Source organism: Rhodnius prolixus, unplaced genomic scaffold, assembly GCF_049639745.1.
Source record: "Rhodnius prolixus isolate KJV_2025 unplaced genomic scaffold, Rpr scaffold_4, whole genome shotgun sequence".
Classification (NCBI taxonomy): Eukaryota; Metazoa; Arthropoda; class Insecta; order Hemiptera; family Reduviidae; genus Rhodnius; species Rhodnius prolixus.
In genome coordinates, this window is record NW_027411614.1 from 27,106,545 (window position 1) to 27,130,553 (window position 24,009).

Genomic DNA, 24,009 nt, shown 5'->3' on the forward strand with positions numbered 1-24,009 from the left:
ATAAACTGTTGCGTTGCTTTTTGCTATATTGTGGGCACTGGCAGTGTTGTCTCCCACCCTTTAATATCTGGCCTGATGCAAAGCAAAACATTCAAGAGAAGCCAGCTAAAAGAAAACGTGTATTGGAATTAACATATACCACGACCAGTAGGTCTAGCATTCAATTTAGTCTGCCTGAATTGTAAGTAAATAATATGGTGAAAAGAAAAGTGCAAGTGCTCATAGACTCCGACAGTGATAGTGATAGTAATGACTCCGATTTAGACAAAGTAAGAAATTAATGATTTATAAATGAATACAGCTTTTTTTTTTTTTAATTGAGGTTCTTATAATTTTTGTAAAGCTAAAAAAAATTCAAAACTTCGCAATTTATTTTTAATTTGAAGGCCACTTTAAGGTTAATTATTTACATTTGTTTATTAGAATATTAAAGAAAGGTTTGGTATGAGCGTTATTGCTATGCGTTAAGTTAGCTTTTACCTAACCTTTTTTTTAAAAAAAAAAATTAAAAAACTAGTATACTATGCTTTGCGAATGAATGAAGTGATATGTAAAAAATCGTAATTTATCCTCAAGTCCAACAGTAATAGGTATCGAAGTGGATTTACCACTGATAAATATAAGTGAGTTAGTTAACGATTAATTAATTATTTAATTCAAAACTGTAAAAGATGCTGCTAAATAGAATTTACATGTTTCCTTTGAATTTAGGAATTTCTTTCCTTGGCAAAAAAGAAAAAATCAGTGCCTCAGACAAATGAAGAAAATAATGACACGAACAAGAAGCAGGCAAATCCTTATTCAGATTCAGATACGTCATCAGGATCAGATGGAGATTGGGATGCAAGGGGAAAGGCAAAGAAAAAGAAAAAAACAAAAAAACCGAGCAAAAAGGCTGTTTCCAAGTCATCCTCCTCCTCATCATCATCAGACTCTAGCAGTGATGAGGAGAATGCAAATGAGGAAAAAAAATCAGAACCTGAAGAAGGTAATTTTTAAGCGATATAGCTTGGCATAAATTTGAAATTTGTCAGAATAATGTAACATTTCATACTCGAATTGAATTACTTATCAATCATCGCTAATGTGACATGTCTCTTGCTTCTTAAATTTTCCCTGTTTTGCTTAATTAAGTTCATGTAGATATTTTTGTTGCTGATGAATATAAATGTCGTCACTAAGTGATGAATAATAATACATTCCAAGAACATGGAAGGTACCTCAGTGGCATTGCAGTTTTTACAGTAACCTTTCTTAAAAAAAATAAATAAATGAAATAGTAATAAACTTTAAAAACTTTTCAAAAATGTGCTTTTGGCCTTATTAAATAATATACTAATTAATAAACGAACATTTTTCATATTTTTGGGGGATGGGAATTTAACTTCACTTAGTAACTGATATTTTTCAATGACATTCTTGCTTCAAATTCTCCAGAGTGAGCTCGTAAAACTATAAGTGCAGTTCTAAACATATTATCGTTACGATAATACTTTTCATTGCCATTGTTTATGGAAACTTTGTCTTTTTGTTTGCAATTTTAAAATGATAACCGAATCAATATTTGCATTAGTATTCTTGTACCTAAAAATGTGAATTCATTACATATTCTTTAAATTATGAAGTTAGTCTATTTTTTTTATTCATTATCATTCATTAAGGTGAAGTATGTGAATCTGACAGCGGAGCAAGCGATGATGATTCATCGGACTTGAGTCAAGAAGAATTCAACGATGGTTACGATGAAAATCTTATGGGTGATGAAGAAGATCAAGCGAGATTAGCGCAAATGACTGAAAAAGAAAGGGAACAAGAAATCTTCAAAAGAGTTGAGCAACGAGAGATAATGAAGACTAGGTAAAAAATAAATATTAGTACCCTTATTGATTTTCAATAATATCGGTGTAATGAAGAATCTTTAAAAATGTTGATGCTCCGCATGTTTTTGCCCACATTAAATTTTACGATTATGCTTTTATCATGAAGATTGATTGAAATTTTTTATTGTAGTAAATATTAATTTAATGTCAGCCTAGATGACACGGCTAAATATATTGATGTGTGCCCTCTACTGGCTTACTTTACTAGTGGAAGATTTGGTGTGGTTTTTAGTTCGTATTAGTTAAAGAGAGGTGCCCTATTCGAGTTCAGTGTGTAGCTACTTTTTGTGTAATGAAAAATGTTATTAGTAAAGAAAGAGCTCCCCTTCCCCCATACATGTCACCAAAATTAGGAATAGAATTTTAAACTTCGCCTGAAAAAAAATGGACGATTACTTTTACTGTTCCAATTAGAGTCAATTAAAGAAGCCTTCTTTTAAAAGGGTCTTTTATTTGATTACCCATATCATAAGTAGAGGAAGAACACCAGAGAATCCTTTTATCACTAACTAATCCTCGAAGAAACAACTCCCTCAAACAAGAATAAGATATGAGTTCATATAGAGTCCCTGATTTTCTTTCTAATTTTGTAGTGTCCTCAAAAGAATCAGACCGGGCATTTATCGAATTTCTAGGAGTCCTGGAGTGGGAGTCCTATTAATGTAACAATGAAGATTGGATCAATCCCAAAGTAAAATCTTAAATCCTGTGGTCAGACGTAGAATTTACCATCCGGTCTTTAATAACTACTGATGCCCCAAAAAGCAAGTGCAATGTCTTTTAATCTTTTGAAAAAAGTATGCTCACAACCACCAAATCTGTGCCCACGTGTCGCTGCTGGTCCAGACAATATGTGGTTTTCGCATCACAACCTATACACATTATTTAATATTGATTGTGTTATACTTATATACATATATCCCAATCAATTCCTGAGGAGGGGATGGTCGCCACCATATAGAGGCGTCAGCCATCACCTTTAGACCAACCCTCATCGCCACCAAATCCCTGGAGCTGAACTATAAGAAGTGGAACGTGCCAACTCTTCCATTTATTCCAACTCATGTCTTAGAATGCCTTAGAATCAGTTTGTATTCCACACTTATTCTATAAACCATTCCTTTGTAGTTATATTAGGATTAGGTTCTTATATTGTTATAAAAATGGTAAATGAATAAACCATTCAGGTTTCTCTGCCTCTTCATGACTTTTTATCAAAGGTGTAGGCTCTTCACTAGCTAGATAGACATCATTATGTACATCCTGGTGTTGCTAAATTAGTGCCGTAAGAAGAAATATTCCTCTAGTTTGTTTATTCAGAATCTAAATATTATAGAAAGCATTAATTTTATTTCAGTAACCAATAAAATCGAATTTTTTATTTATCCTAACCTTAGAACGTTTCTTTTTCAGATTTGAAATAGAAAAAAAGTTGCGCTTGGCTAAAAAACAAGAAATGAAGAAAAAGAAGAAAAGTTCTTCTAGTGGTTCAAAAAAATCAATTGCCGACAATAAAATGGATGTAAAAGAGAGAAGTAAAGAAAGGAAAAAAATGGTTGAAGAAAATAGAGGAAAGATGGATAAAAAAGCTCAGGCTATGAATCTATTAAAAGCAAGAAGGGAAGAGAAAAGGGAAAGAGGTTAGCTGTTTTTTTAATAAGTTCATAAGATATTTGTAAAAAACAGGTAGTTTTTCTTAAATTGAAATAATTGGCAGAGGAAAAAGAAAAGAAAGCCGCCGAAGAGCGCCGCAAAGAAGAAGAAGACAAAAAGCGTGATGAAGACGGAGAGGAAAGTGATGATGATGATGAAGAAGGTACTACTGGAACAACAGGAAAGACTGTTTTAAAAGCTAGTGATATTTATTCAGACGACTCTGGAAGTGATTCCGGTAGTACTGCAGGCCCTACAGCTAATGCAGAGAAGGCTAAAAAAAAGAAAGAATCTTCTTCATCTAGTCGAAGCTCTTCAGATTCAGATTCGGATGCTAGGTAATAAACTATTATTTATTAGTTTTACCTTAATTATAAGTTGTTTCTAAATTCTCATTTCTATTTATTTATTTAATTTCTATTGTTTTTTTTTTTTTTGCGGAGCCCAAAATGTAATTTTTTTATCAACTTAGACTATGTGGGAATACTTGTAATTATTTAGCATTAATGCTAGCATTAGTTCGTTTCAGTAGTAGGCCCCTCCTCAAAAAGTGACAAGCGAGACCTAGGATTCAGCTATTCGTATTCTTTGACTCAACTTAGCACAGTGATTTCTTAAATCTTTTTTATTTTTACTTTCATTTGCCCTAATCGAAATGCAAAGTATTTTTTTTTGGGGGGGGGATAAATTGTTTATTCTGATTTCCATTCTGAAATCTTCCCTGTCCAAATAATGTTTAAAAATCTGTCTATCGATTATGTAAATAAAAGTGTTGCTTACAGAAACATATCGTCCGCCAGTGCATGTCGAGCTCTGAGTTTATTGGAAAACGACCGACAGTGGGATGTATACATTATTGACGCGCGCAACACGTCACATCCAAATCAAATTCGTCCATTGTTTTGCAATCTTATGACCGACTACTCTCCTTCATCTCAAATAGAGTTATGGAAGAAATATAAATCGCACATTGCTGAAGATATTTTCCTTTGAATATGCTAGGAAAATTCAAATATGAATATAGATTTCACAGTAGAAATTTACAACGAAACGTTGATAATGATTGAAGATTTGCGCTCAGAAATCGCGAACAAAGTTCATAATCAATTGGGAAGGCCTTCACCGAATCGATCTGCGACTGCTTCGCTATGGGCTGAGCCACAGTAACGCGTGGCCGGGTAGTAGGTAGCTAGTAATAAATGAATAAAAAATAAAATAGTAATAAATGAAATGAAAATAAATGGACTAAACAGTTACCTACTCTAATTTAACTCCTGAAGTGACCATGTCCAGAAAGGAATTATGTCATTATAATTAATTTGAAGTGTGTGAAGTTAGATGAAGAGCATTAGCTGAGTGGTTAGCGAATACTGGATTCCAACGCGGAGATCACGGGTAGATTTTTTTTCTTCCTAGGAGCTACAGCTCACTGTCCGGTTATGGACAGTGTTGTCTGTAAAGAGAGAAAACTGACCGGAGGTCGGCTGTTCACTTAAGAAAGCTCCGGGGCCCAATAACCTCAGAAGTTATCGCGCCTTAATTAATTAAATAAATAAAAATTGAATTATGCAGTTTTGTCGGTCTCTTATGGAGCTGTAAAATTCTTTAGTTGTTTTCCCTTTAGATGGATTTCACCATATATTTACCCAGAAATTTCCTGAGGTGACTGAGTGCACTAGCAGGTACCCTGTTGCATTCTGCTGTGAGATCTCGTCCTCAGAAGCTTCTTTACGCTATCTCATTTCCTACCAACTTCTCCAACATGAGTTTTAACCCAGCTGAAATGAATAACTAACTGAAGATTCTTTAGTTCTATTAGTTCTGACAATAAGTTTTCTTTAAGTCCAGTATGCATACTGTCGTTTTTTAGTAAATCTAGTCACTTGGCCGTTAGTTTGAATCATTACGATATTTAGAAAATACCTCTTAAAGGTATTGCAGAAATACCTCTTAATCCTTCAATATTACCAGCTGTTTGGCTGGGTTATTGGAGCGTACTGAGGCCAGTCTGAATTTTTTGTTTTGACAAATCTCCTCATTTTGTTTATTGTAAATCACAGACACTGCTTCTACTTTATGTACGTTCTTGATCCTTACTTATATTTGACATATAGTTTTTTCCTCCTATTTTGTGAGCTATTAGCAGCATATCTTCTGGATGTTTTCAATGGTTGTACCTTAATAAAAAATCAATGATGGAGTTATCTAATGTTTAATGAATTTTGTTAGTCTTTTCATAATTATATAAGTAACCTATTTCTTGGGTTTTTATTTCAATCGATAAAATATTGACCAAAATATATGAAGCTTCTTATGAATTAGTCCTGTCCTTATAAAACGCATTTTTGTGTTTTATGTATATTTAATATATTTTTATTGTATTAATAGATTATTAATTTAATTTTAAGAAGTAGACTGATTATAATATAAAAATGTTAACACTTATTTTGAAATGTTTGAAGATTCTTGGCTGAAGGAAAGTAGATTTGTTGGTGGACCTGGGTTGCTATCTGTTGCATAAGTACCCAGGAAATTACAAACCTGTTTTTTAAATTTGTGTTTTAAGTCCGCTCCAATCAGCCTTATTTGTGTTAAATTTGTAATTAGATAGATGAGCTAAATTGCGAAAGAATTGTGTGGATTAACTTTGAAAGTCAATTTACTGTGATCGGACTTCTCTCTTTCCTCTCGATGCTGGTTCCATTCAGTCACATAAGATACAAAGCTAGGTGTTAAAGCAGACTAACTCGATCCTCTAACGGTTTCGACAGTCGTCCATTGTTGGGCTCGTCTAGAATTATTTATGACCTTGAAGCTAGGTGAGATATTTATCAAATATTTCATCTCTTTTACTTGTGGAGGTACCGCACCAGGCGGTATGTAGAACAGCCATTTCTGTCCATTCCTAACTATTATCGACTACTTGAAGCTCTCAGTGAGATATCTATCTCAAGAAAATCACTATCTATTCGTTCATCATAAGCCAAATACTGACCACCCTAAAGGGAAAATTCCCAATTAACAATTTCACCTGAACTAGGTCTTTTTTAGAACATCGAGAATACAGAATAGCATCAATTTTATTATTAATAATTAAAATTGCAGCTCTTATTCTAGTATTATCTTAGTGATCAATTTTACAATTTAACGGAATGGATGAAATTTTATTTGAAGAATAGCAAGGTTCTTGCAACGTCCATTTTATTAGAATTAATAAAATTACTTGATGCGCTCTATCGGATCATCTGAGATTTATTTGAACTATGGAGATATTATTAAAAGTATATTTACTAATGAAATATTAGTTAAAGAATGAGCTTCTTTGTTTTGTTGTTTATAAGCGATAGGAAATGTTGTTCTTTTTAATGTTTATTTTATGAAGGAAATATGAGCAGGTTAGATATAGCGCTGCAAGATTAGTGGCCAATTGTTTATTGGCAAACGCATAAATATTCGGTTTCTCGGGGCTTACACTCTTCAAGTGAATGTTTCGAGAAGCATTACAGGACCAGAGAGAGTTCCCAAATTTGTTGCAATAGTATCTTAGGCCAATAGTAAAATGATCCATCGCAGGACAAATGATCCACTCTATTTTGTCTCTTCTCTTCAAAAACAATTTACGTAAGTTAGCATTTACTTCGATTATCCGAAACCTGTTACTTCTTTTATTTTTAAACACATTTTTAGCCACAATTGTGTCACTTTCATTAATCATTTCTTCATTTATGATATTATTACATCTATTGCATTGTCCATGGTGGGATATTACTAACTTTTAGTATTGATGGCATTTTAACTCTCTTTACAACGTTCAGCTTATCTTTTCACATAAAATTTTATCTTCATTTTTGGATGAACACTCAATTATAATGCCGCCATTAGAAATTCCCTTCTTGTTTTGAATACCTAATTTTGTTTAGATGGATCTACTTTATCTTCCAATTTTTTTTCAGTTTCATTACTAGTGTCCTTAAAAGTAACTTTCTTAACTTTATCTACACCTGTTTATTAAAGGTGTTAGTACATTGGCCGCATTAGTTACTTGCTGTCCAACAGGATTATTTTTTGTTGCCAGTAGTTTTCGATTTAATTTATTTATTTGAGTTTTGTATCTGTTAAGCACTTCATAGCTGGCAAAATATCTTCTTTCAATTCATTTCTTAAATTACCTTTCACGACAGAAACATATCTCTTTTGTGGATGTGTGTTAATTGGGTGAATAAGGTGAACAATATAGCTCATGTGCAAAATGACAGGAAGATTCCGCACAGAGGTCAAAATTCAGTAACATATATTTCTTCCACCACGCAACTTTCCAAGGCATAGAATGTTTCTGCACTAATTCAAATAACTTTTAGTGTATTATTGCAAACAAAACCTGAGATTTGAATTTTATATACAAAAAATGGTCTTCGCAATTGACGTTATTTATACAAGTTGTATACATAAAATTTGTCATCCCTGTAAGGAACGTATTGCGATGATGAATTTTGCATTTTTAGCGGAAATATTTTAGATCCCCTGAGTCGGAAAAAGTGGTTGTTAGTACAATTAATGGGGCATCTGGAACAAATCATATTTGAGCTCAACAAGAGGATGTGTCCATCAACCTAGCGATCAAAATTCCTCAGCGAAGGAAGTTTTTCCCTTAACTGTACAGATTTTTCAGTTTTCTGAGATTTTTCGAAAAATACCCCCTTAATTTTCTTTACACTTATTATTTAGATCAAAAATTTTTTTTTGAATAATTTTACTATGGAAATTAGCATTTTGAGGTATATTCCTGTAAGTCAACAGCTCGAGAATTGTAGTGTGAGAAATTCAACCAGATCTTTTTCGACGTCGCAAGTAATTTCTCTTTGTTACTCTTTGACTCACCAATATCTCTATGGTGAATGCACTTTTGTATCGGGGATTAGTTGTGATATACTTGCTTACTAACTTAAATCCTTTATTAATATTCCTTTAAAATCTTTTGTTGAACAAGCATTCTCATATTTTATGTACTAATGAGTTTGTGATTTAACTTTAACAATTCTTAATTTATTATTATTTTTATTTTAATTACAGTACAACTGAAAAGTAAGTATGAGTTGAAGAAGTGAACTATACGGGTGAGTATTGAGTTTCCTCGAAGAAGTGTGACTCCGTCTGAAATTTTGTCCATTAAAGCATGCTCCTTGTTCATTTTTTAAAAGTCTCGCTGGCATTGGATATTCTTCGATCATAAGTTTAAGTACGTCAGGGCGTTCACTGACTTTTAAAGATTTTGCCGGTTTTTTTTTCAAGATTAAAGCTTAATTAGGTATGTTATATATGTGAACTATTCCTCTCGTCTCTGAAATAGCCCATTCTCGATACTCAAAACTCCACTCAAATCCTCACAATCATTACAACATGTCTGCTACAGCACTTCATTCAATTCCACATCGCGGACTAAAGCGGCTGTGGCCACGCGACTATCTCAATATATAACGCCAAACTCCTAGGATGGTAAGCTTGCCAACGTGGCAAACTAACGGCTTCCATCACTGGATGGTCGTCGTTCACTCCACTCACGCCTCTTGGCGTACATGCATGTGTGCGCGTGTATATATATATATATACACATATGCGTGCATGTGTATTTGCGCTGTCCGTCTCATCTCTTTTACATGTTGTAATTAATTGCAATCGCAGAATAAATAAATGTATATATACATATATACGTAAACTCTGTTCTATTTTTTGTGTTTTGTCAAAATCACTGAAAATAATATTTACAAATATGTGTATACGTACAGCAAAATTTTTTCCGTCGAAGCATGGTCATTGTTTTGCTTCATTCTGAATAGTTTCGGATTTTCATCTCTTCAGAATTAGTGCATCAGTTTTAAGTAAAGAATTTGACATCCCACTTATAAATCGAGGTTTTATCATAAAGTAGCTAAACTATATTCACAGATAGGTACAAGAAATCCAGAAGATATTTGCTAGAACTTCGTTTATGTTCATTCATTAAAAATAAAGCCTAGCAGAGCAGCGGTAAAATTAAAAAAACTTTTAATACGTAACTAGAGCAGTTAATATCAATTGGTTATTTCGCAGTAGTTAGGTTTTTGACATCAGTGAGATTATTAATTTTAATTCTCTCTAAGTTCATTGAAACTGAAATTTATCCTACTCCCCATCCTTAGGAAAGACAAAATAAAAACTAAATATTTATTTAATAAAATTTTATCCAAAAAAGAAATCATTTTCAATACTTGAAAAACCTAAATTATTATTTTTATAGGCGTACATATTTTATAGTGATATTTTGTCAGAAATTGATGTTTGCACTTGTGTACCAGAATTTTGTGTATTTTTACCTTTTTAACTTCCCTAAACGAAATAAAATAGTGTCGTTAATGGATCGACTAACTATTTTATGGTGTGCTTGAATTTCTAATATGATCGCAGTGCCAGAAATGTGTGCCTTGATTTACAATTTTGCCATTCATATGAATTTTATTGTTATATTTTCATCTAGTTTTGCTTATTATTGCCTTGCAAAAGTCGTATAGTCTTTTTTAAGAAAAATAATGCAAAAAATTTATACATGTAACTTATTATTGCAAGAACGAATTAAGTAGACATACATAGATTTAAAAAAGGAACTTAGTCTAATAATATTCATATAATCGTGATATAAGTATTGTAATTAGCAAGTATTGCAATAAGCACTGTAATTAGTTCAAGAAATAATATTTGATGAATATTTTCATTTTTTACTCATTTTGACTTTTGGAAATTTAAAAATAGTTTTTTGTATGTATAATCAAAGAATCAATAATCATTCAATAAAAAAAAAGTCTTGAATCTGAAATATGCCATCATATAATTTTTTTTTTAAGCTTGAAAAAACTACCTATTTTTAGGACGAGGTACTGGTTCAGCTTTTGGTATATGGCATCTGCCATCAGATTTCGATTTTATGATATGTGAAAGCATTGGTTTCTACTTAGAAAGTTTTTTTTCATAAAGTGCTTCAATTAGTCGAACGCATTGGTTGCGGACTAGCGTTTTAAATAGTGAAAGTTAACGTTTTTATTCAATCATGAAAAAGCTTACCCTAATGATGGTTGTTACGTATTGGCCAGATATACTATAACAGTATTTAATGAGCTAAACCTATCAATCACTTCTTCAATAATTTTTATTCTAAATATTTTGCAATTTTAGCATGTTTTACTAATGAAAGTAATTGGCCATCTTTGTTGCAGATCTGAGGAAAGTTCAAAGGCATCTAAGCAAAAGAAAGTTCAGTTAATTAATACAAGGGAAGAATTAAATAAAATTAGGCTAAGTAGGCACAAAATGGAAAGGTAAATTAAATAATTTTACCTATTTTTATATTATTTGTGTTACAGTAAATTAAATACTAACAGTAAAGACAAACAAACCATTACTGTTTAAACTACCTGTGACAGACAACCAGTGCTTGGGAAAGGATAAATCCTCATTCTCTAGCGAACATTTTTATATTGATTATTGATAAATGAAGGTTTTTGTGACTTCCTAATGCTGCTGTTTGCTGATGACATAGTGGTGCTGGCGGAATCTTAGATGGATGGTCAACGAAAATTCAAAATACTCAACTGGCACATAAGTTGTGTTATATTCCATGAATAAGGCAGAATCCCTAAACAGTGTTAGTTGTTTTATGGGAAAAGGCCAATAAATAGAGAACACCGACAACTATATTTATCTGGGCATCAAATTTAACTCATTTGGGAAGCATTTGCAAATACCTATCTCATTCCTTAAGAAAGGCTAGATAGATTTCATACTACTGTTCTTGGCGATCTCGTCCAGATAGTTGGGACATTTGTGTTGACTATGTACAAAGCAATCGTGCGAGCAACTTTCCTGTATAGTGCCGAGCTTTGGTCTTTACAATGAGTGGAGTTGATTTTCTAGCAATCGTGATCGGGTCAGACACTGACCCGCGCAAGTTTTTTCACTGACCCACAATTGCTAGTTAACATTTGTTTGTTTACGCGGGTTGATTTAGATTTTCTAATTGTGTGGATGATTTATATTCTATCTGTATTTTTTTCAATCACGCATTGACACAAAAGCAATTTAAACACTATCTATAACCTTTAGCTTGATCATTACAGTTCTAAAACGCAAATGATGACAAATGCTTTTGTAGTATTTGAAATAAAGCAAAAGTGTTTACAAAATATCAAATAAAATGTATAATTTTACTCATATTTTGTTAGTTAAAAAAATCGACAACCCAAAGCAAATAACCATATGTAAATTTTTCTTCAGATAAAACACACTTTTGTAAGGTTTTGTTCAGTTATGTTTGTAAAAAGAGGCTTCCATAGCACTTGTTTCGTCCCGTTTTACCCTTTAAGCCAACTGAATTTTAAAGATGTTTAGTTTTGAAAATATTCAGTTTAAAAATTTTAAACTTAACTCTAGTGCCAATGGGCATTAGTGACCCAAGAGCTAGTACTAAAAAAAAAAAATGAACAAAATTTGACCCACATCTCAAAAAGGTTCGCCATCCCTGTTATAAGCTGTTGTCTGCCTTACTCCATTTGTAAAAAATCAAGTTTAAACAAATAAACCATTATTAATTTGATTACAATTAATAAATGTTTAATTTGGAAGCATTCGTTTTATTACTGACTCGTAAATTTATTAGTTTTTGTTTATTTTTTAGATTCGTACATCTTCCATTTTTTTCTCGTGTTGTACAAGGATGTTTTGTACGAATAGGAATTGGAAATCACAACGGAAAACCTGTTTATAGAGTAAGTTTTATATTTATTTAACCCTCAAGTATTTATTATACCTTTATTTGACTTATTTACAATTGGAATTGACTGGGCAAAGTTTTCCATTAACCTTGTATATTAAAAGGTTTTCAATACATACAACTTTATTTATTTAACCAGATTGTTACCACATTGCAGGTAATTATTTCCATATTAGTTATTCATTTAACTAAGTGAAATTATTTGGTTGGTCAAACTTAAGAGTAAAATAGTTATTTAATTTAGCTTATTAAATGCTGATTAAAACTATATATATATACTACCTTGCAAAAAGTATTAGGCACCTATGTAATTTCAAAAATAAAGCTGTAAGTTACAAATTGTATATTTTTAAATAGTTTGCATCAATATTTCACGCGATTTGGCATACTTAGCACTAATTGGCTACATATTTCTGATGCTATTTTATCCCCATTCTTGCTTTATAATTTTTGCTAATTCTTATTTTCTTGAGCACTCTTTTCTTAAGAATCAAATCATTAATCATTTAAATTCAAAGTTTCGTAATAATAGCGAAGATTTTAAGTTGAGTCAATTTAGAAAATTCATGAAGTCGTAGAGAATTTCTTTTATGTTCTTATTGATATTAACTTCATGTAATCGATCTTAAAATTATGTAGTCTATTGAGGCAGTGGGGGCCTTGTCACCTTGCGCCTCGGCCGCTTCTAACAATTCATAATTGATTGCAAGTTGATTTCATCGACCAAATTTTATTTCATATTAATACAATTTGAATACTCCTGTACGTGGCCAGTTTGAGAGAGGCATTTTTTTTTTTGTTTCCCCAGCAAATCTTAATGGGCATTGCTCGCGATACTCCCTAATTTAGTAGGTAAAACTACCCTTTGCAGTTGTCATCCATCACCAGGAAATACTTACACCCTTATCCACAATTACTTTCGACTTTACCTGCCTAAAATGCGGTCTCATATGGTTGCATTGGTACTTAAAACTTTACTAGGTGAAACCTATTGAATGAAAAAAGAAGCAATCAGGCTATCATAAAAGCAAATGAGATTAATATTGTTAGTTAAAGCACTCATTATATTATTTATTCAAAATTAAATTATTTTTTAACATTTTATTTTTGGTTTAGTTACCGAGGCCTTTAGACTGGGTAAAAAGTAAACCTTTAGTTTTTGTAAAGTAATACTAAATTCACAAATCCTTTTCCATTCATTCCCTTGTATCAGAAAATTTATGATTAAAATTTCACATTGAAACTTTGTTAATGATACTTCTTTTTTTTTTGTCCTTGAAGGTAGCTCAAATTAGTGATGTTGTGGAAACTGCCAAAATTTATCAACTAGGTGATACTAGAACGAACAAAGGACTTAGGTTAAGGTGAATATTTTTTCGTTCGTTATTTGTAATTTGAAATTGAAATTCAGGTCATCTCAATGTTCTAAAATTTTTGTAAATGCCCATTTTTTATTTTTGAACTTCTTTAATTGCTCCTTTAATAGGAAAAGAGGATTTAGTATTAAGGATCAACTTTTTTTCTTCTTTTTTTTTATGAAGCTGAGCAATGCGTATTCGCACTAATATTCTTTTGTGAATCGTTTCGTAAAGTGTTACACATAAAGAAGGTTAGTCTAAAATAAAAACTTGCATATTTTATATACATATATGTATAATTCATATAAGTATTACAAGTCAAAAAAAAATTGCACCGTCTAGACGAAGCGTTTACAGGCTTGAAACTTTCTTAGTTATTTATTTATTACTGTACGCAGTAAATTGTTTTATTTGGTATTTAAATGACAAAAAAGATATTTATTGTACAAATGTCTTATTGTTTTATAAAAAAAATGAGGTTTTTATGACGGTTTTATCCAATAAAAAATCAGTTCAACATTTTTTGAAATAGTAGAGCATTGAACTTCGACTACAAGTATTGCCAGATGACTGTGGCAAAGGCATACATGCGCATACATGATGCAAATCTCCTTCCACAAAATTTATGTATCTTATAGGCAATGGATTTACATCTCTGATGTGTATATGTATCTCCCGGGTAGATTCAATACTCTTCGGTAAATCGGCGACAGTTTTGAAGCCCTTGTGGAATAGTCGTGCTTTCTTCCGCAAGTCGCCTTGAGGCCCTTGTGGAATAGTCGTGCTTTCTTCCGCAAGTCGCCTTGAAGCCCTTGTGGAATAGTCGTGCTTTCTTCCGCAAGTCGCCTTGAAGCCCTTGTGGAATAGTCGTGCTTTCTTCCCTTGTTCGTGTAACTTTTTTTTTACAACAAGAAAAAGTAGACCTCTTTTTGATCAACTCATTTTTCCGAAATGAACCAAATACAACCTTTTGGTTAGTTAAACCTTCCCTTCAGTCAATAATCATCTTAGAGGAAGACCTTCCTACCTATCTTAGATCGAGATATCACAAGAAATCAATCATCTTACTCGTCTAGCCTAAGTAAACTTAGAAAGTTTCAAGCTTTAAAACTTTACAAGCTTCGTACCTTCTGGGCAATCCTTCTTTTTTTACGCAGTTTAATTTTACATATGTTGGTGGATTTATGTTGCTACATAATTCGGTTAATTATTTAAATTTATGAATCTGTTAGATTGTATTGAAGTTTAGACTATTTGAATACAGATATTTCATTATCCTTAACTTTCCTATTTCTGTAAAATTGTCAGCCTTTATCATATGACAACACAATTCATGTTACAGGGTTATAGAAAACGTTTGGCCAAATTTGGAAGTAGACCTTTTTATTTCTTTCTTTTAAAAACAAATAGCGTACCAAAGCCTTTTTTAAATGTTTAATAGGGGTTTATATTTATAGTTGTTTGTATTTTTTTTAATTAATGCGCCTCAATACCAAGATCAGTGCATCACTTTTCATTGCAGCACTGGTCTCTGCACACTGCTCTCCCATAATAGACTAAAGTGTCCATCACTGGACAGTGAGCAGTGTGAGGTTTTTAGGAAGAGAAAAGATGTTCTTAATTCAAAATCTTAAGATTTTTACATCTTTATTGGCATTAGACAACACATTTTTTAACTCTTCGTTACGTTGTAGAATGTTTGTTACAAGATGGGTATTTCAAACCTAAATAAATTTGCCATAAGCAAATAATAATTGAAAAAAATTCAATTAAAAGCAGCTGTAGCCACAAACAAGTGATATCATAGCTGTGTATTATTACATCATCATTGGTTTGATTGGTCTTATTCACTCAGATTGGATTTATTCACAGACAATTATCAATAGACCTGTTAGAATATCAGTCGTATGGTGCAATCTCCGTTGGTGTTTGTATTGTCTTCAATAAGTCCTATTCGCAATACTCTTCTTTTTTTAGATTTTTGCCTCATTTATTGTGAAGTTATGTTAATAACTTCTTAGGTTTTTGCTAATGTTCATAAAGTGATTTTATACTCTTAAATACTAAATAGGATCTCTTATTGAAATAAATTCCTTTGGATTCTTTTGGTTAGTGGCTTGACAAAAATCTGGGCTTCTACTTTCAGATCTTTTCTAATTTATTAAAGGAATCAAAAGTTGATATAAGTATGACTTATCTATATTTTAAAATGCTGTCGGAAAAATGAATTATCAATATTTTTAAAGTATAGGAACTTTTTCGCTTGGGACGATTTAATCTAAATTCCGCATTTTTAATTATCACAAAGTTCTTGGAAAAAAAAAAACACAATTAGATTCTTTCTCACTTAAGAAAATTTATCGCATCACAATGATGTTTACTTTATTCAACAAGAATTCACTTCCCACAACAAGAATACCGCCCCCTTATATGAGGAAGGGTCTCTTGAAGACATGTATTCCTAAGACATAAATAAATTCTTTCTCCTTCACTCTCAGAAGAAATTTAGGAGCTGGTTCTAGAATTTAAGATAAGATAAGACCTTTTTAATTTAATGAGAGAATAAACAAGACCCATAGAACCTTTTAGTGGCACCATTGATGGGGAATTTAATCGAAATCCATTACCTTCAGGTTCTACTTATTAGTATAAATTAAGCTGAATTATTCTCTCTTTAAAACGGGCAAACCGTTTTATTGTAGGGCCTTGCCTTTCTCCCGAGGAACCTGGAGGGTGGTAGGGGAGCGATCCAGTAGCTGCACCTTACTAGGCCGAGGCATTAATGTATTAGATTATTTAGATGGTGAAGCATGCTTAATATTCATAGCAATAACTCTCGACGTTAATCACGCCATTAATATTTTGAACGTGTATTCCTTTTTTATTCTATCCTTTGAACACTCCTATTTTGAAAATTTGAAAAGATTGCATTTCTAGAGAAAAAAGAAAAAGAAAAAGAGGTTGCATTTTACATTTCCAAATAGGCTTACACACACAATAGTACTAAAGAAAAGAATGCGCATAGGCTTTTGAAATCCCTTAGCATTTACCAGAATTCTACTATTTGTCGTCTGCTTACTACTATTAAAATAGATTGTCCATCCATCATATTGTCTTTTGAATTCTTTTGCTTCTCTGGAAATCATGTTTGGAAGTCAGCAAATAAGTATCACATCTGATAGTTGAGGTTTGGTCTTTCCATATACAAATAAATGAGCTAATGGAAGTTCATTTTGTTCCATGCTGATCTTCATAAATACAACCCTCTATAAGTGAATTGTGATGTGATCTCCATACCAGTGAATAAGACCATCCGACGTGTGTGTTTATGTGCCCGGCAGACATGGCACCCAGGAGAGAGTATTCAGGCTGGAGTTCATTTCAAACCAGGAGTTTACTGAGCCAGAATTTCTGAAGTGGAGGGATACTTGTGAGAAGCATAATGTTGACCTTCCTTCTGTCGAACATGTTGAAGCTAAAATCAAGGATATTAAGGAGGCAATGATTTATGAGTTTAAAGAAGAGGATATCGAAAAGGTTTGTTTTATAATTACTCTCCCTTAGAAGTGCCTCAATTATTTTTCCTGTAAAAATGTGTCTGACAAACACTTTTTGGGTCATTTGCGTCAACGTCTAAATCGAAGGGTTCTAAATAAAAAATAGGAACGCTCCTTACTTAGAATATGGGTACTCACAAAATTAGTATTTTCCTCACCAATTAAAGAAAAAACGATTCCGCTTCTCGTGAGAATTTAAAATACACAAAGGGTAGAAGTAAAGTCGTGACTTCATTTTAGAAAAATTTTATAATTATGATTTTAAGAATTAAACTTTAAGAATTTAATTTGTTGACATAAAATGGGGTATAAGTACTTATTACAAGCGTCTTCTCTAAAAAGATGTTTTAATCATTACCATTAGGATACATCTAGAAAAAAAACAAACTCTGATACTCGGGTTACTTTGGTGCTCCTAAGTAACCCGATAAATAAATATAAAAATAAAGTCGTATCTATTTTTTAGATGTGCTTTACGTCACAATAAGCCTCTTGTGGCTGCGGTGCCATGGGGCGTGAGTCCCGTTCCGCTTCTAATCTCTTACGTTAATTTGCCAATTAGGTATCGTGGATGGAGGCGATTAGCTAACATACTTTACTATAAAGTTCTCATATTAAACATTAAATAAAATCCCAAGATCTAGACCGGGAATCGAACCAAGTACCACAATACATATTAGCTTTGTAGGCCTCACCTCTAACCGCTCAGCTACCGTTGCTACTTATATAATAAATGTACATTTTATCAATATTGAATATCAGGATGGAAAATGGAAGTAAAAGATTTTGTCAATCATGCTTTGTAACAATATTGTGCTTAAACTTTAGACCCGAAGGTATTATGTTATTATAAATTCAATTTTTAAATTTATTAGATGATCAAAGAAAAGGAGAGGTTCAAGACAAATCCCTATAACTATGCAATGAAAAAAACTCAACTTATGAAAGATAGGGATATGGCCCAATCAAGGTACTTCACATTTTTTTATTTTCCTTTAGCGTTGTAAGTACATATTAATTATATATTCATGAAATGTATACACCGGATTGTTCTATAAATACTTCTTTCAATAACGATATTACTTTACCCTTACTTTCCCAAATTAAATCTAGCCCCAATCAAGTATGTATATAAAGTTATTTGTAATGAACTATTAATCTTATGCCTTCCTTAGAGGAGATGACGATGAAGCCAGACGTATTAGTCAACAGTTGCAGGAATTAGAAGAGCGAGCCAATGAATTAGATAAATTACGTACATCTACTATCTCTAGTATTAGCTATATTAATAACAGAAATCGAAGGAGAAATGTTGAAGAAGCTGAAAAAGCCATCATGGTTAGTATATTACAAATACATATATAAAATAATATTCTAATTATACATTTAAAATTCGACGATCTAGCCAAACTCTAGATTGCTGTCTATGCAGAATTGCGTCTTTTTGTGTTTTTTAAAAAAAAGCCTAGGTATTTCTAAGGGTTTTCACCTTCTTTTCGTGTCAGTTAATAAGTACTTAAGTATTTATATTATAAATATATTATATAAAATAAATATTTAAGTTTGCAACTAAGGTTCGCTTGGAAAAGCATTTTTACCTTGGGAATCCATGTGTAAGAATAACTATTATTTTTACAAAAATAACAAATTTTAAAAAAATATTTTTTTTTAAATTTTTAATAACAAATTATTTTCTCTCAATCTTTGTGAGTTTATATGCTTTAGTTGTTTCTTTCAATTACCTCTTGTGCTGTTATCTAACGGTCTGGCACCTACATAATATCAAATTCATGACAAATTTCATGACAATTCTGGAGTTTTAAGTTCTTATCTTCTAAATACCTGAGTAATCGGCGTACTACCATTCGCTTTGATTGAGTAGAAATTCTCGCACTTACATTGATGACCTTCTATATCTTTGTGCGTCGCTCTCAGAGAACTACATTTGAATTCCATCGACTACTTCAATTTGCTGCAATCTTCAACAGCTATTTATTTATGTCCAGTAATTAAATGGAAAGAAGTTGGTTTAACTGCAGTTAGGTTAATTGGCAACGCCCGTTTCAGTGGATCGCCTAATGTTTACTGTAATAGCATCTCGAATAGTTTGGCCGTTTCTGTTTTTAATTACCTGAAAAAGACGTTTCTAACAAAATGATCATTGAAGAAAATCCCACTATTGAGATGACCAGTCCAGCAACTTCCGTATTTTCTGATGCATTGTCTAGTGATTCGTTCTAAAATTATCTCTAATCTTCTCAGGACTTCAGATAGATCTCAATAAAGTTACCATCGTTGGGTCACAACACTGTGTAACATTACCGTCACTTGCGAATCAATAAAGTTCTTATTCTTTATTATTACAAAAACTAAATGCCTATCACTGCAGCTAATTGCCCGTCGAAGGGTAGTTCTTCCTTCCAGTGCAGATGCTCTAAAAGTATAATATTTTGGCTCTACATTAAGAGATTGCATCAGTGCTTAAAACGTGCTTAAAAGTAGCATGTAGAGGAAATAAAAAACAGATGGTTGTTGCGGAATTGTCTTGTTTATATTACTTTCCAGTGATGGACGTTGTTATCTATAAATAAGTGAGGGAGTAGCTGAATGAAGTTCTGTTGCATGTTGTCGTGTTTACACTACAATGTAGTGAGTTGAGAACAGTCTAAGTTAGGAGCGTCTTTATACGATGGTAACCTAATAAACTACACAATGATTGCTATTTCCTAATCTATTCATTAACCAGTTTCATAAACTGAGTATATTTTTCAGATGGGTTATTCGGGCACTTATCGATCAATTGACTGGACAAACATTTTAAGGGAACATACTTTACGCTAAATTTTTAAAATTTATACTTTAAATAAAATAATATGCATGCGATTTGAATAAAGACTAATTCGCCTTTGGCGGACCTTGAGTCTAACGCTCATTTATTATTATAACGCTGAATATTGTGTTTCCAAAGACCAGCCTTTATTTATTTATTAGATGGCAATTATAATTGACTTTTTGTTCGTGTTTTTTTAAATTTTAAAATCATAAATCCAATTTGAAATCTTAACAACATGGTTTTGAACGTACTTGAGGAATTTCTCCCATTTAATAAAAAAATTGTCGAAGATGTATTTTATGAATTTTTTTTTTTTTTTTTTTTTTTTTTTTTTTTTTTTTTTTTTTTTGCGCATCAACAGCTGAGGGTCATTAGCGCCCGGAGCTTTTTCCAGTGCACTGCCGGCCTCCGGACAGTGTTCTCTCGTTACAGACAACACTGTCCATCACCGGACAGTGAGCTGTAAGAAGCTCCTAGGAAGAGAAAATCTAAGGGTCAGCTGCTGGATTCGAACCCGGGACCTCCGCGTGGGAGTCCAGTATGCTAACCTCATAGCTAATCCCTTCCCTATTTTATTAATTTAAATACTATCGTATCGTATTGTTTCTACAATAATCAAGAGAAGTATTATTTTCAAGTGTGTGAAGATTAACTTTCATTTAAACAAATATAAGTAATATAATTAAGATGTTCAGATAATACAATTGTTCTAATTGTCAAATTAAATTTATTAAATAATAAGAAACCAAAATCGTCAAAAATGTTTAAAAAATGACTCCTTCCATAACATACTTATAGACGTACACTCATTTTTCAGGTTGCTTACGTTTTCTTAAGTTGCTTGCTTTATAACTACCGTAAAACTAATGTCCATAACCAACAGGCTTTTACCGGAACTCGTTTATTAGATATATTATTACATTTATATGTATTTATATTTTTTACTATTATTTGAATATATTAGGAAGAAATGAAGGCCAATAAAGGCAAAAAAGTGGAAGATCCTTTTACAAGACGAAGTACGAAACCTAGGATGACTTTTTCAAAAGAAGAAAACGATGCAGTACCTGAAATTCCTCCAATAGTAAGTTTAACTAAAAAATAATTTACATTTTTACTTGTGATGGTTAAAAATTGAAAATTTGTGAATTTTATTACCAGAAAGAAAACAAAACAAGTGATAAAAATCAAGATAAGAATAAAGGAGCAGAAAATGATATGAAGAAAGATAGGCTAGGACCTGTAAAAACTGATGACCTTTTTCAAGCGCATGATTTCGATATCAAAATTGATCTTGAGGTGCCTCTACCTAGTAAGTTTCATGGTGAATGATTAAAATTACTCAAATATATGATTAACCTGATGAACTAATTTGGGACCATTGTATCCCTATTGTATTGTATTTTTTCCTCTTCTCTGACAAGTTAATTTTAGAAATGTAGTCGGATATTATGTTATTTTGTTTAAAATGATAATTTGTTGTGTGTGATTCAGTGTTCTTTTTTTCTTATTCATTTATTTACAAATCAACTGCGTGGTCAATAGTCCTTTTTTAAAATTAAAGATGCATCAACAACAGAGGAATTATATACAGTGCCAAACAAAAGTCTGCATACACCCTGAAAATTTGTCTTTTATCTCGGTCGGAAAGGATATCTCGCGTGGCTTTTTTGAATAATGTTTGTAATGTTACGATATGAAAATCCTTGATTATTTAATTTATTTACTTACTTTCTTTGGTGAACCATTTTAAATAATAATAAATTCTTAACTAAATCCGCCTATATTCACGTTTCAACTATATCTAATAAATTTGTAAATATTAAGATTTACCCACCCTAACTAGTAAGTATTATTATAATATTGAATTTATCAATTGTGTATGTGGACTTTAGTTCAGGCATGAACTCCGATCTTTTTATTTATATGCAATGGGAGATGGCAGAGGTCTTTTCATCTCTCAAATAGTTACAAATGTTTAAATGACATTTTTACTCTAATAATTCTTTATTTTGAAAATTCCCGAAATATTGTGGTGTATGTAGACTTTTGTTCGACACTGTATTATTATTATAAGCTGCAAAAAAGCGAGTTTCCCACACCAAATTTAATGTACAGTTTCATAATTTTGAAGCAATTTTCCAAAGGCAAAGAATTACTTTCTACAATATCTTTTACTCAGGATGCATGTAAATTTTAAAAATTCTTATTACCATAATTTTATTTTTATTACATTTTCAGACAATCCTGTTAGCATAGCTCCAAAGGCAAATTTAGTTAAAGATACTGGACCAAGAAGATCATTAAACTTAGAGGATTATAAGAAAAAACGAGGCCTCATTTGAATTTGTATTAAAGTTATTTTGTACGGTTATATTAAAAAAAAAAGTCCCCTATCTGCTTCTCTTAGTAGGGGAGCAATAAGTTGTAGTTTTTTGTATGACAAAGCGGAATTAACGAAAATCTCAACTTTCCTATCTTGATTCTGTTTAATTGATTTATTATTATACCTTTTTTTAAAACAAATTTAAGGTAAATGCGCAGAGACAAAGAACTGTCTCATTATTTTTTAATAAATTATAAAATCAGAAAAATAGCAGTATTGAATAGGGGCATATTTGGGACATTATGCACTGTTACGCTGCTCCTTTTAATTTATTACTTTTTTTACTTATGATTTTAATAACTTATTGTATCATAGTAACATAAATGTAAATATTTTAAATTTAGTACTATTATCATCAAAGTTCTAAAGTTATAGTTTACGATAAACTGAATACATGCCCACTTTTGGCTTATTGGCATTCAAACTCATTTAGATTTAAAATAAGTTATCTGAAAGTTATTTGACGGCATTACATTAGTTCTTATTAATATAAGCAGTAAGAGTAATATATTCTAAGTGTACTCTCTAATTTTTCGAAAACTGTTTTTTTATTGTTTAAACAATAAGTTTCCAATATTTCTATTGCTCATTTATAAGTAAAGTAACTTTTGTAAAAGTTCCTTGAAAAAGGATGTATTTCTTTACTTATTTTACTTTTATTGCAATAATTTTGTAGTAGGTCTATCATTAAAGTGCAGAAGGATTGATTGTAAATAAGAAAATTAAGGGAATGATAAAAGGTGTGCTTTTAATTGTTTTTAGCATGAATATTGATATTGAAATTGTAAATATATTGATTGAGGACAATGAATTCCATTGAATTATAAATCCATATGTTGACATTTCTAAAATTAAAGTTGCTAAGTACATGTTGTTTTGAATAAATCCTTATCCATTGCATTATTTCATACTGACAGCATAAGTAATACTTTTTATCTTTTACTCGAATCCTCTGCAGCTCAGGCCTATGATGTACAATGTCAGCTACGGTAGAACACCACACAATGGTTGTACAGTCTACTACGCTCTGAGAAAGCTCCAGGCGCTATGGATGATCTTAGATGTTGATGCGCCCTAATTTAATTTAAAAAAAGAAATGGAAAATTGACATTTACTTGTATATTACTGGACGTTTAAAATATGAAGTAGCATAATTCTTGATTATTTCTATACGCTTTTCTTCATCGATTTTAAAATCGCATGAGGAAAGCATCCTTTGTTTTTAAATTTTTCTTTACAAACGTTATGCAGATTTAAGCATTAAGTGCATAAAAAATGGTGGAAACAGGAATGTAAGTAGCTGCAGTTAATCGTAATGACTGTTCTTTTTTATCGCTCCCAATTGAATTTTCTTTGAATAGCGTATCTTCCCTCTTTACCATATAAGGTAATATCGTTCCAATCTTCACTTTGATTGGTGGAAGCTACGTGTTTCATTGCCCGTGACTAAGACAGCATTAAGAACAATTATACTTTAAAAAAAGAAATATTTCCATAAATAATTAAGCTTCAATTTTGGGAATATTTGATTAAAATCCAGTCCAA

General features: G+C 31.7%; 1 protein-coding gene across 1 annotated transcript; it reads left to right on the forward strand.

The window, feature by feature from the left end:
- The first annotated feature begins 51 nt into the window (after positions 1 to 51).
- On the forward strand, positions 52 to 23,333 carry Rtf1 (RNA polymerase-associated protein Rtf1). Its single transcript, XM_074130579.1, has 14 exons — positions 52 to 269; positions 712 to 988; positions 1,662 to 1,857; positions 3,294 to 3,520; positions 3,598 to 3,871; positions 10,778 to 10,879; positions 12,235 to 12,325; positions 13,612 to 13,694; positions 17,030 to 17,225; positions 18,121 to 18,215; positions 18,421 to 18,583; positions 21,043 to 21,162; positions 21,240 to 21,390; positions 22,320 to 23,333. The coding sequence occupies exons 1-14, from the start codon at positions 195 to 197 to the stop codon at positions 22,421 to 22,423; spliced, it is 2,154 nt and encodes a 717-aa protein (XP_073986680.1). The 5' UTR covers positions 52 to 194; the 3' UTR covers positions 22,424 to 23,333.
- Positions 23,334 to 24,009: the final 676 nt, after the last annotated feature.